The sequence below is a fragment of the Zootoca vivipara genome, chromosome 2 (assembly GCF_965207765.1).
Source record: "Zootoca vivipara chromosome 2, rZooViv2.hap1.1, whole genome shotgun sequence".
NCBI lineage: Eukaryota > Metazoa > Chordata > Lepidosauria > Squamata > Lacertidae > Zootoca > Zootoca vivipara.
The window spans coordinates 32,851,515-32,866,668 of NC_142584.1; the positions used below are offsets into that span (position 1 = coordinate 32,851,515).

A 15,154-nucleotide genomic window follows, 5' to 3' on the forward strand; every position below is an offset into this window, starting at 1 on the left:
TTGGTTGTTAACAGTGTAGTGGAGTTACTCTCCTTCAGGGCAACTCACAAATCATGTAGAAAATAGTAGCGTCTTGTGATGTCTGAGGGGCTGAAGCAGCTTCAGAGGCTCAGGGATTGTGACCAGAGGCCTTTGGAATGATAAATGGAAAGTGGTTTAGGCTACGAGGAATAATTGAATTTAATATGTAGGAGTGCTGTTGAGATGTGTTGAGCAACATTGGAATTTTATTTTATTTTTTACAGAGCTATGTATATTATGAGATTCCCCAAGCAAAAGGCTAGAACTTGGTGCTTGACAGAGCGCTGAGCACCCCATGGACCTACATAAAATCTTAAGTGGGGGGTGAGGGCCAGAGGCGAGGCTTTGGGATCCTGCTTAGCTAGTTGTCCCTTCCCATGACTGGCAAAAACAAAATAAATTGTTCAACACAGTAAACCTAGTTTGAAACTGGCATGTTTGTATAGGAACATCTCAAGACAAAATGGCATTGATAATACTTTCTGAGAATTGCAGTTGTCCCAGGCAACCGGCTGTTGGATATGCTCTAACTTTGGCCTTGTGTTTAGTGGCAATGTCACTGCAAAGCAGATCTCTGCGATTCAAAGACTGCCGATACACCATACATTTAAAGCACTGTTATAGCACTTTGAACAGCTTCGACTTCCCACAGAGAATCCTGGGAACCGTCATTTAAGGGAAGCTGAGAGTTAGGAGACTTCTGCTACAATTCTCAGAGTGCTTAAACAACCAATCCATCTTCCCAGGGAACTCTGGGAATTGTAGCTCAAGTGATGGGAATAGGGCTCTCTTCTCAGCACCCTTAAACTACAGCTCCCATGATTCTTGGGGGGGAAGAAGCTATGGCTGTTGACGTGGTATAGTGGTGCTTTAAATGTATGCTGTGGATGTGGCCTGGGATATATATGAATGTAGCTTGACAGTGAAAACACCGCTGTGCCTGTGTGTTTTCTCAGCATGGAAAGTTCACATTTCTCCTACACAGCAGACAAATTTGCCTCTCAGGTACACTTGAGTACAGTAATACCTCGGGTTACGAACGCAATCTGTTCCGGATCGCAGTTCGTAACCCGAACGCGATGGGCGCCGCCATTTTGCGCATGCGCAGATCGCGCGCGCGCCACTTCTGCGCACGCGCGCGGGGCGAAAACACTTCCGGGTTTGCGCAGTTCGTAACCCGAACTGTTCGCAAACCGAGGTGGTCGTAACCTGAGGTACGACTGTAGTTGCTAGAGTGTTTGAAAGGTAAATGCATGTCTTTGAAGGTGCTTGATGAACTTGTGTCACAAAGGGATGGTTTGCCCCCACGTGTTTATAGACATGAATCTTCAAACATTAAAGGAGTTCACCAGGAGGCACAAAGTACACAAGTGACAAACTCACAGTCATGTGCCCAGCGCATGAATCGGCTTTTTCCTAAGACTTCCTTCTCACAGCAGTCCAGCTGTGGCTGTTGGTGGGTTTCCGTTTAGCAACACTGTTGATTTGGCTGTCAGAGTATTGCTTACAGCAAACCATTTTGCTTTATCCTGGGAGTGGGCACCCTGTTTAACTGACGCCTTCACCCCTAAATAGACCATGACCCAGACTGCTTACTTTGCCAATGGATGTGTTCAATGATGCCATTTGGGGTCAGTTCACACCACTGCTTTGACTTTGCCTTTAATAAAAAAGATCTCTGACAGCTTAACTGTTTTAATTATATTAATTTTTCACAGCTTGCTGCAGGCACAAATGGTGCCGTTTTCCCACACACACAGCAGCGGAAAGTGTGATTCTGACTTGCAGCGAATCAGTTGGAATTAATGCTGCTGTTGTGGCACATGTGAATGCCTTCTCTGTTTTAAAAACATACACGCACAACCACCCCACACTAAATTGTGGCCATATGAAACATGGGGCTTCCAGTGCAAGGCTAAGGATGAGATTTTTGTGGTAGCCGAGAGAGTATAGTTTTCTATAAATCAGCATACGAAGCTCAGAAATGTCTATTCCCCTCCTTATTAGGCTGCATTGAGCGTTAAGGTTGAATTGCTTGGGATTGCAAAAGAGTGTTTGCCCCACGTGGCAAGCTGGGCTTGTTTTATGCCAGGAAGGTCAAGGTTACCTTCTGTGCTTCCGCTTGCCAATCCTTAGTTTGCAGAGCTTCTGTTAGGATTTTGTTGTTGTTGAGTTTTTTTGTTTTTTGTTTAATTTGACAGGCAGGAAGGTTGAGTCATGTATAAGGGAGCATTATGCAATGATTTCCTGACTCTGCTGAACCCTGTTTATAATTATATAGGTCCTGCTTTCTGCCTGTTCCGGGCTTGCTCCTGCCAGGCTGTGCTGCTTGGTGGTGAGAGGAAGAGACTGCTGCAGCTAGTATAGGTAACACCGTCCCTCTGCTGCATCTAATAACAAAAGCAACAAGAGGGAGGGTGGATTTTATGGGCAGTATGTTTGGGTGTTACTGTTCCGTTGAATAACCTTCATTTACAAAGGGGTGCCTAGGCTGTGTGGTCCAGTATAGAATCACAAGGGCCATCCAGCCCAACCCCCCTGCCAAGCAGGAAACACCATCAAAGCATTCCTGACATATGACTGTCAAGTCTCTGCTTAGTAGTATTTCTATACCTTAAGCTTTTGAGGAGTAATGGCCTGTTGCTCCTTTAAAACTGGGCCATTGGTAAAGGAACCCTTCCCTGCTGCTGTTTCTCTCTCCTCCTCCCCACTCCTTTTTTTGGGCTGCTGCACACTTTTTCCCAGGCAGCTGTTTCATAACACACACCCATTTTTCTGTTAGTCATGTTCTCCTCTTCCTTTCTGAAGTTCGGCAGGCTTTTTTCCCCCCTTTCTTTTTTTGTACACACCGAACACAGTGATCTAATTCTTCCTTCTGTGGGCTGGCCCTCACCATTTTAAGTTTCCCCCCACCTTCAGCTGCAAAATGGGTGTTGACAGCAGGCATTTGGGGTGACGAATGGGGCGGGGGGGGAGACCTGAGAAGGGTTTTGTGTGTGTGTGTGTGTGTGTGTGTGTGTGTGTGTGTTAAGATGCTAAAATTAGAATGATTACAAAAAACTGAGGATGGAGAGGCTTTTCTGCTGAACTCTTTTGTGTTGGACCTCTCCAGAGGTTTCTAGGGTGTCACGAGCTGCTAGCTAAATTAGTCTGTAGATGAGAAGGAAAAGCAGCCTGGCTCTTGCTGATAGGGATAAATCTACATTGTTATAGTTGAACCTGTTCCTTGGTTTTTTTTCACCCTGGTTGCAAATTCCACCCTTTTAACATCGAGTTACTATAATGGAGGTTATATTCTGCCGTAGCTCCACCCACGTCATCTTCCTCAAGTTTGCTTGCCACAGGCAATTTGCCATTTATAAAGTAGACATAGTAGAACTGAGACTGAGGTGTAAAAAGACCTTTGTGCTTGGGCCTGTCCACATTTTTCATAGCCCACGTAGCTTTTGATTTGTTGCGTGAATGGAACAATCTCTTTGCTGCTGCAAATCATTCAAAAAAGTAAAGTAAGTTACACTCTCTGGCCACTTGCTTCTTCTGAAGATGCGTATGTGTTCTTTAGATTTTATTTCTCTACAGTACTTGAATTTTGCAGGTCTCACAGTGTCCTGAGTTGTTCCTAGGGCCAGCAGGCCTCTCCTGGATTTTGAGTCTTTGGACTGAATCCAATTTTAAAAATTGTGTGCATGGAACAACTTGCTCAAGCACAGTGGAACTGCTCCTCCTTGGGTACACCACCTCAAATTTGCTCCGGGGGAATCCCCTGAGCTGATTTGGCGGGGTGTTCACAGACAATCCATTATGGCCTTCGCAGAAATTGTTCCCCACGCACACTGATTTAGCTGGATGCGGCGCTTATGCATATGCTCATCTTTGAACTGGTTCGCCTAGAGACCAGGAACTACCTTTGTTTGTGAATGGCTGTTCTGTGTGTTTGCTCTGGATTGCAAATTAACCCTGATCTTTCCATTTGTGTCCCCATTTTTTTAATTAAAAAAACACAACCCCTATATAAAAATTGCCCATCATTCACTATCAGCAAAGAATATTACTTGACATGACTGTGTATTTTATTGTTCCAATCCAAAACACAGGGAAGGGCTTTAGCTTCAATGCAGAGCGTGTGGTTTGCATGTAAAAGGTCTCCAGTCCAATCCCTGTCATCTCAAAATGGGTTGGAAGACTCTTGTCTTCAACCCTAGAGAGCTACTGTCAGCATTGTAGACTAGTGCTCTAGATCAGACATCCCCAAACTTCAGATGTTTTGGACTACAATTCCCATCTTCCCTGACCATTGTTCCTGTTAGCTAGGGATCATGGGAGTTGTAGGCCAAAACATCTGGAGGGCCGCAGTTTGGGGATTCCTGCTCTAGATGTTTCTGGGCTACAATTCTCATAATCCCTGACCAAGCAGCTTGGGAGTTGTAGTTCAGCAATATCTAGGACAGTGTTTCTCAAGCTTGGGTTGACTTGTTGTTGGACTACAGTTCCCATCATCCCTAGTGAGCAAGACCAGTGGTCAGTGATAATGGGAGCTGTAGTCCAACAGCAGCTGGGGGACTCAAGTTTGAGAAACACTGGTTTAGGAACTGAGCTACATGGACCAATAGATTGACAGTGCCAGGCAGCTCCCTATTATTCCTAATCTTAAAAACTACTTATACATTGAGTTATAGGAAAAAACACATCTCTCTCTGTGTGTGTACACATGTAGCCCCCCTGCCCTTGTTATATTATAAGAGGTGTTGTCAATTTTAAGTTATTTTTCACACCTATTTTTCTCCTTTTGAAAGATCCATTGGATTTTAGGTTGGTATTGGATTTCACCAAGTTGCGTTATATGACCCTAGCATGGATGTCCCTGCAGGTGTGTGGAGGGTGGGGAATTGGAGGTCTCTTGTAACCCGAGCAGAGTTCTTCGGTGAGATAGCAAGAAGCCCCCTCCTTGCTAGTTTTGTAGCTTCTCTGTTTGTTGTGGTAACGCTGCTGATCACTGTGAGGCTGCTAACATGGGGCCCTGCCTTTTAGAGAGGGCAGCCATGTTCACCGAGTCTAAATAGACTAAATCTGATGTGGGGTTTCTCTCTCTCTCTCTCTCTCTCTCTCTCTCTCTCTCTCTCTCTCTCTCTCTCTTCCCCCACCCCTTTGGTCTATTCTGGGATTGTTTAATCTGGCACGCGCTACTTGGAGGGAAATGTTCATTTCTCCTCAGGACAATGGTGTTCGCTGGCAATGTTTTTGCCATATATGTTGTGGACTATAGTTCTTTTGATTCGGCTTGTTTGTGACACAGGAAACTTGCCCTCTAGTAAACATGACCCCCAGAACACACCTTCCAATAAAGCAAGGCTCTGGTAGTTTTGTGTGTGTGTGTGTTTTTACAGTGACTTATTGGACTCACATGACACCTATTCTGTTGGCGTTGGAGAAACAAAGCAAAGCAACATGCCACAACAATGCTTCATGCCAAAAATGTTCTGGATCTCCTCAGAATTAATGCAGATATGGGTGGGGTTTTTTAAAAAATAAAAAAGAATTGAAAATGAACAAGTGAGGAGACTGCAGGATTAAAGGGGCTGGGAACCTCCACTCCCAGGTGAGGGCCACATTCTGAGGGCCACATTCCCTCAGAAGTAGTTTGCTCAGGGCCAGAGGTCAAAAGTGCGTGGGGTCTAGCTAGTATTTTGCACAGGCTTCAGAGCTGGACAAAACTTCAGGCTTGATTTTGACATTGCATTGTTAGACCATTTTGACTCCAATTGGGTGGGTTTTCTCCCCTCAGAATTCACAATATTTTTAAGGATTGAAATGGTGGAAGGGAACAGGCCTCAAAAGGAAGGTGTGGGAAGCAGGTAGGGGCAAGGAAGGCCCCTTGACTGCCCCTGCTGTTTGAACCTTTAGCACATGACGCTTGCGGATGTTTTGCTTCTACTTACGAGGACTAGAAGCTTGCTTTTAAAAAAACACGCACAATATAACAAAGCAGCCCTATAGGCCAGTGTTTATATGGTGTGAGGCATCTTCACAACATCGCCTAAGGTGGGCATGGATAATGACTGTAGGCCAACTGGATCTTGGCTTTATGTATTTGACCTCATTGCCTGAGGTGGGTTATTCTGACTAACTTCTTGATGCACTGAACTACATCAACTCAGTTTCCCTGCCCTGGAATTATATTACACTTACTATAAACATTGCCTAAGAAAATTGCAGCATATGTCACTTTGGCCAGGACTTCCCATCACTCCACCTGGCCAGACAAGGGCATAGGTGGCAAATACCCACACCTTTCAGATAGCTCCCCTTTTCTGGGCTCAGAGCCCAGCACCCCAAGCCCCACAGATAAGGGTAACATCAAAGCAAGCCAATTCACGTATATCAAAGCTCATTGCTACAACAACTACCAATTAGTTGTGGGGTAAATCTTGACTACCAAGATGGCGTCCACCAAAGCTTTCAGAAGAAGTTCACTTTTGGTTCAACACAGGTGGGAGAGAGGGAAAACCAGAGTTGAAAATGGGTGGCAGGCTAGAATCATAAATAGGAGCCACTCCACACTTCAAAACTTTGTGGCAGGTTTCACTTAGCAACTTTTGAATAATGATTAATTTTTCTCATTTGAGAGTAATTCTAGACTGTAAGGCCATCAAAGAAAAAGCTATGCTTGGTGTTACATAGGCTGCAAAATAGAAGAAACTAGTTGTGTTCATCTGTTTAAGGCATATTTCTAGTGTGGTTCTAATCTTCCAGTCCAGGAGTTGGATGAAGACTGGTGGTAGCTGTGTACTTTTCTGTGGTGCTTTTTTTTTTTTGCCGTGTATATGTGAACCTGTACACCGTTCAGAGTACTTTTTGAGCAAGTGGTTTATAAATTTGCTAAATAAAGAAGCAACATATGTCAGGGTAACAAGAGAGCTGGTGTGGCACACTGGTTAAGCTGTTGGATTGCGACTGGGGACATGCAGGTTCAAAGCCTCACTTGGCCATTAAGCTCAATGGTGACCTTTGGCCCAGTCATCATCTCTGTCTCGCCTACCTCACAGGGTTGTTGTGAAAATAAAGGGTGGGTGGAACAACGTATGCTGCCCGTTGAGCTCTTTGGAGGAAAGGGGTGTGTGTACACCTGTAGTTAAGAAATACCATTGCTTCTGATGTTTTAAATATTCGAGATGCAAGTGAGCACCATAAATCTGTGGGATTTATTTCTTTCAACATGTTGTTCCTAAGTTGCCTCTGGTAAGGGCTGCTTGGCTTGAGTTTCCTACAGAGATATCACTTCCTTGAAGGTAAAACAGTAAGTAGGCTGCTGTGTGTCTTCTTTTGTCACGTTTCCATGCAGTGGGAATCTTAATCCTCATCACTTGGATGCAAGGCAAAATTAGGCACATGTCTGATGACGTTCATGGGTTTTTCCCTACATGCAAGCAGTTGTGTAAAAAAGTAAATTTGAATAAATTATGTAGGTTGAGACACTCTTACTTACTTGGCAGCCAAATCCCATTGTTTCAATTAGTTCCACATAATGCATTTGGCATCAGGGTGTTAGGGCTGGCTGACATCTTGATTGATTGGGAAATACTGTCAGCCCGGCTTATTTACATACATGATTTGGGCACCTCACTGTGCAGATAGGTGATGCAAGGTATACGTTAATATAGGCAATCTTCCAGGCTCCTTTTTATGAGGGGGAGGTTTGGGAGATCAACTGTGGCACACAAGGGAGAGGAACATGAACATACCCGCAGCCTATGCCCCACTGGATATACGTGGTTGCTAGATGTCTAGCAAACCTTTTAAACTTGTCTTATTTTAGAGTAAAGTTACTGTAGTGCGCTAGCTAAATTGCTGCTGTTCTCACTCAACCCTTCAGTTGCACCTTTACGCAGTTGACTGCACAAAAAGAAAGTCTTGTTTTTGTTAACCTGGTGTCTGAGCTAGCCTAGACAAATTGATTAGCTTTTGGTGTTTTATCTTCGTTCTTCCTTCCTTTTTTAAAAAGGGCACCTTGTGATAGATACAAAACAGAGTCTTAGAACTGGGGAAATGGAAGGCAGGAGAGTCTGCGTACACATAATAAAAAGGAGCTCAGTCGTCAAAACAAACATGCCAGTAGGTTGAGCGGAAAGGTGGCGTGTTCGAATTCCACCCCAAGGGAAAGTTGTATGCAAATGCGGAGAGTACTTCAGGGCTTTACATTACATGTAGGTGTGTAGGATGGACAGAGTGCTTGGTGCTTGAGGTAGCTGCACCTCTTTTCAGACGACTTTGAATATAGCTTTGACCCGAAAAAAAGGAGTATACTTATTTGCAGGGCGGGGCCCAGACTGTGCTAGAATGAACAAATTTTTTCCTCAAGCAATTTGAAACCACCCAATTTTGATTACCTGAAGAACGAGGAACCCCCGCCCCCAAAATTCCCTCTCTTAAAGCTGTCTAAGATCAAGTACCTAATATTTGAGATGGGGGCATTTTGGCTGAAACTTCCTGATGCATGGGCAACCGGGACGGGAAATATTCATCACGTGCTCTCATTTGGAAATGTCTGAGCCAGAAAAAAGCATAGATCCCCCGGCTTCTGTTTTCAAGCATTAACACAGATGGAAACTTGCGGTTCCATAACATGGGGATATTGTCTAGTCTACCTGTTAATGTGCTCAACTCTTTCATTTGCAAATACAAATTTTGCAGTGTGTCTGTGTATTTATTGTAGGGTAATTAGCTGGGGAATGGTCAGGTATTAATGCAAATTGAATCTGATTTACCTATAGATAACATTTGGAAAGGCAGGAAAGTCCCTACTCTTTATAATGAGGTGACGAAATGGCAACTCTAGTTTTGCCCCCCCCCCCAGCAATTTTTTTCTGCCCACCCCTCAAAGTCTCTATTGATTTTGGCTCTGGCAAAATTAAAAGAAAGTAGAGACAGTGCTGGGATGCAGAGCCCACCTCCCCTATTGGAATGCAAATCACCCCTTCCCCAGTAATCTGATCAACCCTTTGGCATGCAGAGAGATGATGATAACCCCTTTCCCCCAGCTGATCTGCATAGATTAGTTTGGGAGGGAAGGCTGCACATGATTGTCTCTTTTATGGGCATGTGTGGCACATGTGGGGAAGATGCTCAGTGGCAGACCATCTGCCTTGCTTGTGAGAGATTGGGCTCCTGGCACCTCCAGGTGGTCTGTGAGAGACAGCCAGTCTGAAACCCTGGAGAGCTGCTGCCTGTCACTACAGACAGCACTGAGGTAGATGGCCTGGCTCTGTATAAGCACCTTTCTGTGTCCCTGTGTGTACTGGCCATGCTCACCACTGTCATGCAGCTCCCAGAAGGTTGGCCAAGGGTGAACACGACCCTCTGGCCAGAAAAGGGTTAGCCACCCCTGCTTTAAATGCCGAGCCATGTGTGAGGAAAAGGTCAGTTAAAGTGTAACTAGTTTCTTTTATGTGTGCGTTTTCTTGGGTGCCTTTCTGTGGATGGGCTTCCCAAACGCAGTCCCTTGCCCCCATTTAAGTGGAGTGCCAGACCAGGCCAGCATGGATTGTTGGAGCACTCCAGAGCATGTCATGAGTAGAATTTGACTGCAGGGTGGACCCATAGGAAGTTGAATGGCTGCAGAAGATTGAGGCTGGCACAGATGCTTTCTTAAAGTGCAATTTGCGTACCTGGCCGTGTTTGATCTGGTAAAAGAGGTCCTCTTGCAGATGAGGGAACCGCTTCAGAGAGCATTTGGGAGCACGTCGATTTACATGGTGACGGAGCCAGACAAAAGGTATAGACAGACAAAGTGCTTGGGGCAATTAATATGCATTGTTTCATCATAGATGGCACGTTCTGCAACTTGGCCTCTATTGGTGCAGCTAATTTCTGCCAGGTTCTCAACTCTCAAGATGCCGTGCTTCCTTCTCAGGCTTTAGGAGGGAGAAGATGTTTAATAAGGAATTGTGTGGGTGTGGTTTGTGAGATGCTGCTGAGATAAAGGGGCAGCCCTGAGTCTAAGAGTGCCCCAGAAGATTGAGGTTGGCGCTTGATTAATGATGCAGGTCCAAACATCAGGTGTCAAGACTCCGAAAGAGGCAGTCCTGCACAGTGGGAAATGCATTTGTCTGGGTGAGGCAACATTGCTCATTGCCAATGCTCATTGAACTAAAAAGGTTCCCCATTCTGAAATGTGCTGGAATTATGCAAAACACACTCAGTTCTCTTTGTTCACCTGCTTCATTTTGACGGCATAACATAGAAAGCTTTTTGTACGTTTTGGGATTGTGCAATCCATCCTCTGTCTTTGTGTAAGCAAAATGAAACATAACTTTGCAAACTACATGACAAACAGGCATCAGTTACACATCCTGCCTTTCTTTGGTCAGTGTGTACCAGTGTTTAGAAGCTTTTAGATTTTGTATCCATTTCTCTGAATTGTAGGACCAGCTACCGTATTTTCCTGGCGTGTAGCATCCTGGATTATACATGGTCTGGTCCTTTAAACCCTCCTGCTTCGGTTTTATATTGTCACCAAAGACCAAAAAGGGGGTTATGTGTGTTTTCCAACTACTAGCCCACAGGTTGGTGCCAGCCCAAAGTCTGCTTCCTGCAGGTTTGTGAAAAGGGAAATCACTTTGTTTCCTACTATTATTGTGCAGGAATTTTTTAATACCTTGATCAGCAACTAGATACTGTTGTGAAAGATTTTGGAGCGAACATTTTTAGGCCACACACACAGATCTCTCTGCCCCCACCCCCAGTGCTGAGTCTACTTGGAGTTTCCTTTGTGCCATTGTTGCCAAAATCAGAGTTATCTTTGGAGGGAAGGGCAGAAAAAGTTGGTTGGGGGCTGGAAAACTTGGAGGATGGGCTAAACCAGTGTTATTCAACGTTGGGTTCCCAGTTGTTGGAGCTACAACTCCCATCACTCCAAGCCAGCTATCCAGTGGTGAGGGAAGCTTCTGTGAAGCTTGCATCCTCTCCCCGCCTCCTCATCACTTTACCCCTTTCTCTCCCCCACCCCAACCTAAAGCAGGGCACCCTCTGGAGTCAGATTTGGCCAGAATCTTGACAACAGTTCCTGCCTTTGGTTTCCTCCAGCAACATTTTGTAACTACTGTCAGCAAAAGGTTGTCCACTTTGTCCACTTCTGGGTAGGAGGAGCTCACCCCAAGCAACAGTCTGCCCCTTTTGCCCCATTCTCCTTCACCAATAATTTTTATTGACACGTCGTTTCACTGAGAGAGAGAAGCTTGCCGGCAGGTTTGGGTGTAGGGGCAATGTAGCATTGAGTGGGACCCAGGCCAGTCTACAGGTTGAATAGTCAAGGTCATCGAATCTGTTTAACCAGCTGTAAACCCTTTCTTAAAAATCAGTTGGTTTTATGTATACATTTTGTTGTATTCTATTTCATTCTCCCATGAGCTCAAAATAGTTTACACCAAGCTCCTATTGATCCGCTGCACATCCAGTTGATTAATCCATGTGGAAAATGGAGTTCCCCTTCCTCTCAGACCTTCCACTTGGTGCATTCAGTCAGTCTGGTGAAAATGCTGATCCAGCCAATGGTTTTAGCTGTGAATATGGTACCCCTCTCTGCCAATATTTAGCAGAGCAGGGTAGTTAATTTTTAAGGAGGGAGCTCAAGGGTGTGGCACATGCTTTGGAAACGACCTAAACTCTTAAACATTGTGCTGCTTAGTTGGGGGAAGCAGAGGATGCCATGTGTTATTGTTGGGGCTGGTTCCTTGTGTTGCACGTGGGAGCTGGATATCCTTCTATTTTCTTTTTTAGACTTGGGAAGTCATTAGGTGAATCCTTGCACGGACCAGGTGAAGGGAGCCGCAATTATAACCCTGTTTCTCTCTTTCTCTGCCCTCCAGATGTGCACACCCAGCAATACTCCAGCCACGCCTCCCAACTTCCCAGACGCCCTTGCCATGTTTTCCAAGCTGCGGACTTCAGAGAACCTTCAGAGCAGCAACAGCCCTATCACATCCATGGCTTGCTCTCCTCCGGGTAGCTTCAGCCCCTACTGGGCTTCTTCACCTCCAAACCACCAGCCTGCCTGGATCCCTCCTTCGTCACCCACCAGTCACAACCTCCACCACCACCTCCATCACCAGCAGCCCATGTGGCCTCCTGTGTCTCAGCAAGGGCCCCCCCAGCAGAAAGCCATGGCGGCAATGGATGGCCAGAGATAAGACTTAATGTTTTTGGAATGGGGGGGGAAAGAAGTTGATTGGGTGGTGGGGGTGGTAAAGAGGGTGTGGCAAATCCGAGGGGGCACAGGGAAATGGGGTGGGGGTATTTTTTCCCCCCTGAAGATCGCACTGGAATATTTTATAGTGGTTTTTTTTTTAAAGAAAAAACTGATGAGATGTCGTCATCAGCCCAAACCCCGATGGTCCTTTCCCCTGCACCCACCTACCTTCTCTTCCCTTATCCACTCTTCAGGAGAGTTAATAACTGATCTTTTTCTCTTTTTTAAAAGAAAAAAAAATTATATAACTATAATATATAAATATATAAATATATCTAATGTATATACATCACGAATGAAAGCAACGGAATTGCAAAGATCCAGGTAGCATTCTGCGAAAGCTGCCTGGAAAAAAGAAGGGTGGATGTGTTGGATCCCGGGGGGGTCAGGGGGGGTGTCAAGGTGTCTCCCTGCGCGCGCGTATGTATGTGATTGGGGGTGGCCGGGAGAGCTCAGAAAGTTGCCTCTCCTTTCCACCCTTTCCCAATTTTGTTGCCCTTCCTCTTGATTTTTCCTTTGGCTCCTGGTTGTCGGGAGTTGCCTGTAGCAGCTGAGATGGTTGAGGGGCCTTGAAGGAGAAACCCTCCTTGCTTGAAGGGAAAGCACAGGCCTCAGGTTCTGTGGCTGTCTGTGTGCCCGTGCGGTTCAGAGAGCCTCCTGGGCTGGGTGGGGTGTCACCTCCTAAAGGAATTGAGCTTCCACCCCCTGCCCCATGTTGTGACTGAGCGTGAATAGTTGGGGAGGTAATTTTCCATGGCGGGCTCTGCTCCACAGGGCTCTCCTGTAGGCCACAGAAGGAGCCTGAAAAGAAAAGAAAAAATGAAATTGTGCAACATGTCACGTTATCGGGGCTGTAATCTTTGAGACCATGTTGAGTCCTACTCAAGATTTTGTATATTCAAGGAGGCAAATCTTGCCATTTTTTTAGAGGTGCCGAGACGTGCAGTCTGGCAAAATCAGCCAGCTCTTCTTCTTCTTGCCTATACATGGGTTGGCAAATTTATGGGGTTTCGTGGGCTTGAGTCCGTGCTGTCATTTGGGTTTAAACCCTTTCTCCATCGCCCCAACTTTGGCCTATTGAAACCCCTTTTCTTCAACGGCTGCAGCAGGTGTGCTCCAAGTAGGAGAAACTAGAAATGGGTTGGGGTTTTGTTTTTTGGTACCTTACCACAGACTCTTTCTTGCTCTCCCACCCCCACCCGCCCCCTTCTTGGTTTTTTGGGGGGAATGGTTTTCCCCTTCAGCTCTCAAGCTGTTTCCCTTTTTAAAAGGACAAAGTTTAAGCATTTGGGAGGATAAGCTGGAAGGGAAGTTGCTGAAGTTCTTAAAGGTGTATAAAAACACAAACGTCAACCTCCCCAGAAGGTGGATAATACGAAGGAGGACTCAAGAGAGTGCTCCCTGACATCCGGTGGCAAGGGGAGATGCTGAGGCTCTTTTTGTTTTTTGTTTTGTTTTTTAGGTTTTAAAATCAGAATCTTGCTTAAACAGGTTGAAGGTTTTATATTAATTTAAAAATAAAAAATCACTTTTTTAACCAGAGTGGCACTTGTCTCTTTGTCCCCCACCCTGTTGCCTTACACCTCTTCTTTTTTAGTTCAAAGAAATCTGCTGGGTATGAATGATAGACGTTAGAACTGAACGGAAACCAAAAACCAATGCTCCCTCTTTACATACGCGACATTGCAAAGGCACACAGCTTGCTCTCCTCTTCCTCCCCCCTCCCCCCTCCCCTCCTTTATCTAGAAACCTACTCTCCTCTTCCGTGCTGTCCCTCTTGCACGTCACTCGTTGGCTTATGTGAAAAGCAAAATCGAAACTAGGTCGTCGGTGTTAATATTAGCATTCATTTGGAATTGCTTCGTAATGCAGGTTAAAGGAAAAAAGCACACATACACACTTCAGTGCCAGATGAGGAAAGAGAGTGCTAGCTGTACTCCCATCCCCATTTCTCTTTCCAGAGGTTGGAGCAGGCACCCCCAAACTTTGGCCCTCCAGATGTTTTGGACTACAATTCCCATCATCCCTGACCACTGGTCCTCTTAGCTAGGGACCATGGGAGTTGTAGGCCAAAACATCTGGAGGGCCGCAGTTTGGGGGTGCCTGGGTTGGAGGGTCCGACTTTGTGAATTGGGGGAGCCAGCTTCTACTCATGTATACTCCCCCATGCAGTGTAGACCCCTGGAAAACCGGGATTTACATCACATGGGAAACCTACATGTTTAGGAGCAGGCCCTCCCTTTCAGGCTGCTGCCCTCTAATTTGCAGAGGGAGATGATGGGGCAGGGGGCAGACTTGGGTTGCATTCGGATGGTGGGCGTATTGCATTCATTTATTATAAGGCTAGTGCTTCTGCCCGGTTTTCCTAACTTTCCTTTCACGCTGCATAAGCCTGTTCCACCACATCTCTACCTCTGCACCAACGCGGTGCGGGAAATGTCATTCGCACAGATGTCAACACGCCATCCCTTGACATCACCAGGCAAAAAAAAGGAGGGCATGAGCCTCAAAATGGGCAGGAAGTGCAGTGCCTGCTGGTATGCCACCTCGCAGCTCATCATGTGAGCAGCTGCGGCGTGAAAACGGGGGAATGCCACACTAAAGGTCCCGTGATTTTCCAGGTTGAGAGGGCCACAAACAGTTTCTGCTGGAGTCAAATAACATGAAAATGAGTGCTAAACTTGAACGATATTCCATTCCATTCGTTTTCCCGAGGTAGCTTTTGCGTTGTGCGAAAGCTTAAATATAATGTGCAAAATAACATTTAGGGAGATGTCAGGAAAACGGAATAAACAGCAGTGTGAATGCAGCCTTTGCAGCCTTGTTCCCACACCACCTCCTCACGTCAGTTCCGCCTCTTCCCCAGACCCCCTGAAGAAGAGTACTCATGTG

The 15,154-nt window shown here is 45.8% G+C and overlaps 1 protein-coding gene across 2 annotated transcripts in view; it reads left to right on the forward strand.

The window, feature by feature from the left end:
* Nucleotides 1-13,799, forward strand: part of UBALD2 (UBA like domain containing 2) — a 29,718-nt gene extending 15,919 nt beyond the window's left edge. For both annotated transcript variants that reach the window (XM_035104539.3, XM_088661591.1), the window contains one exon: nt 11,883-13,799. In XM_035104539.3, the coding sequence (XP_034960430.1) occupies nt 11,883-12,203 (321 nt within the window). In that variant the 3' untranslated portion in view covers nt 12,204-13,799. The remainder of the gene's footprint in view (nt 1-11,882) is intronic.
* Nucleotides 13,800-15,154: the final 1,355 nt, after the last annotated feature.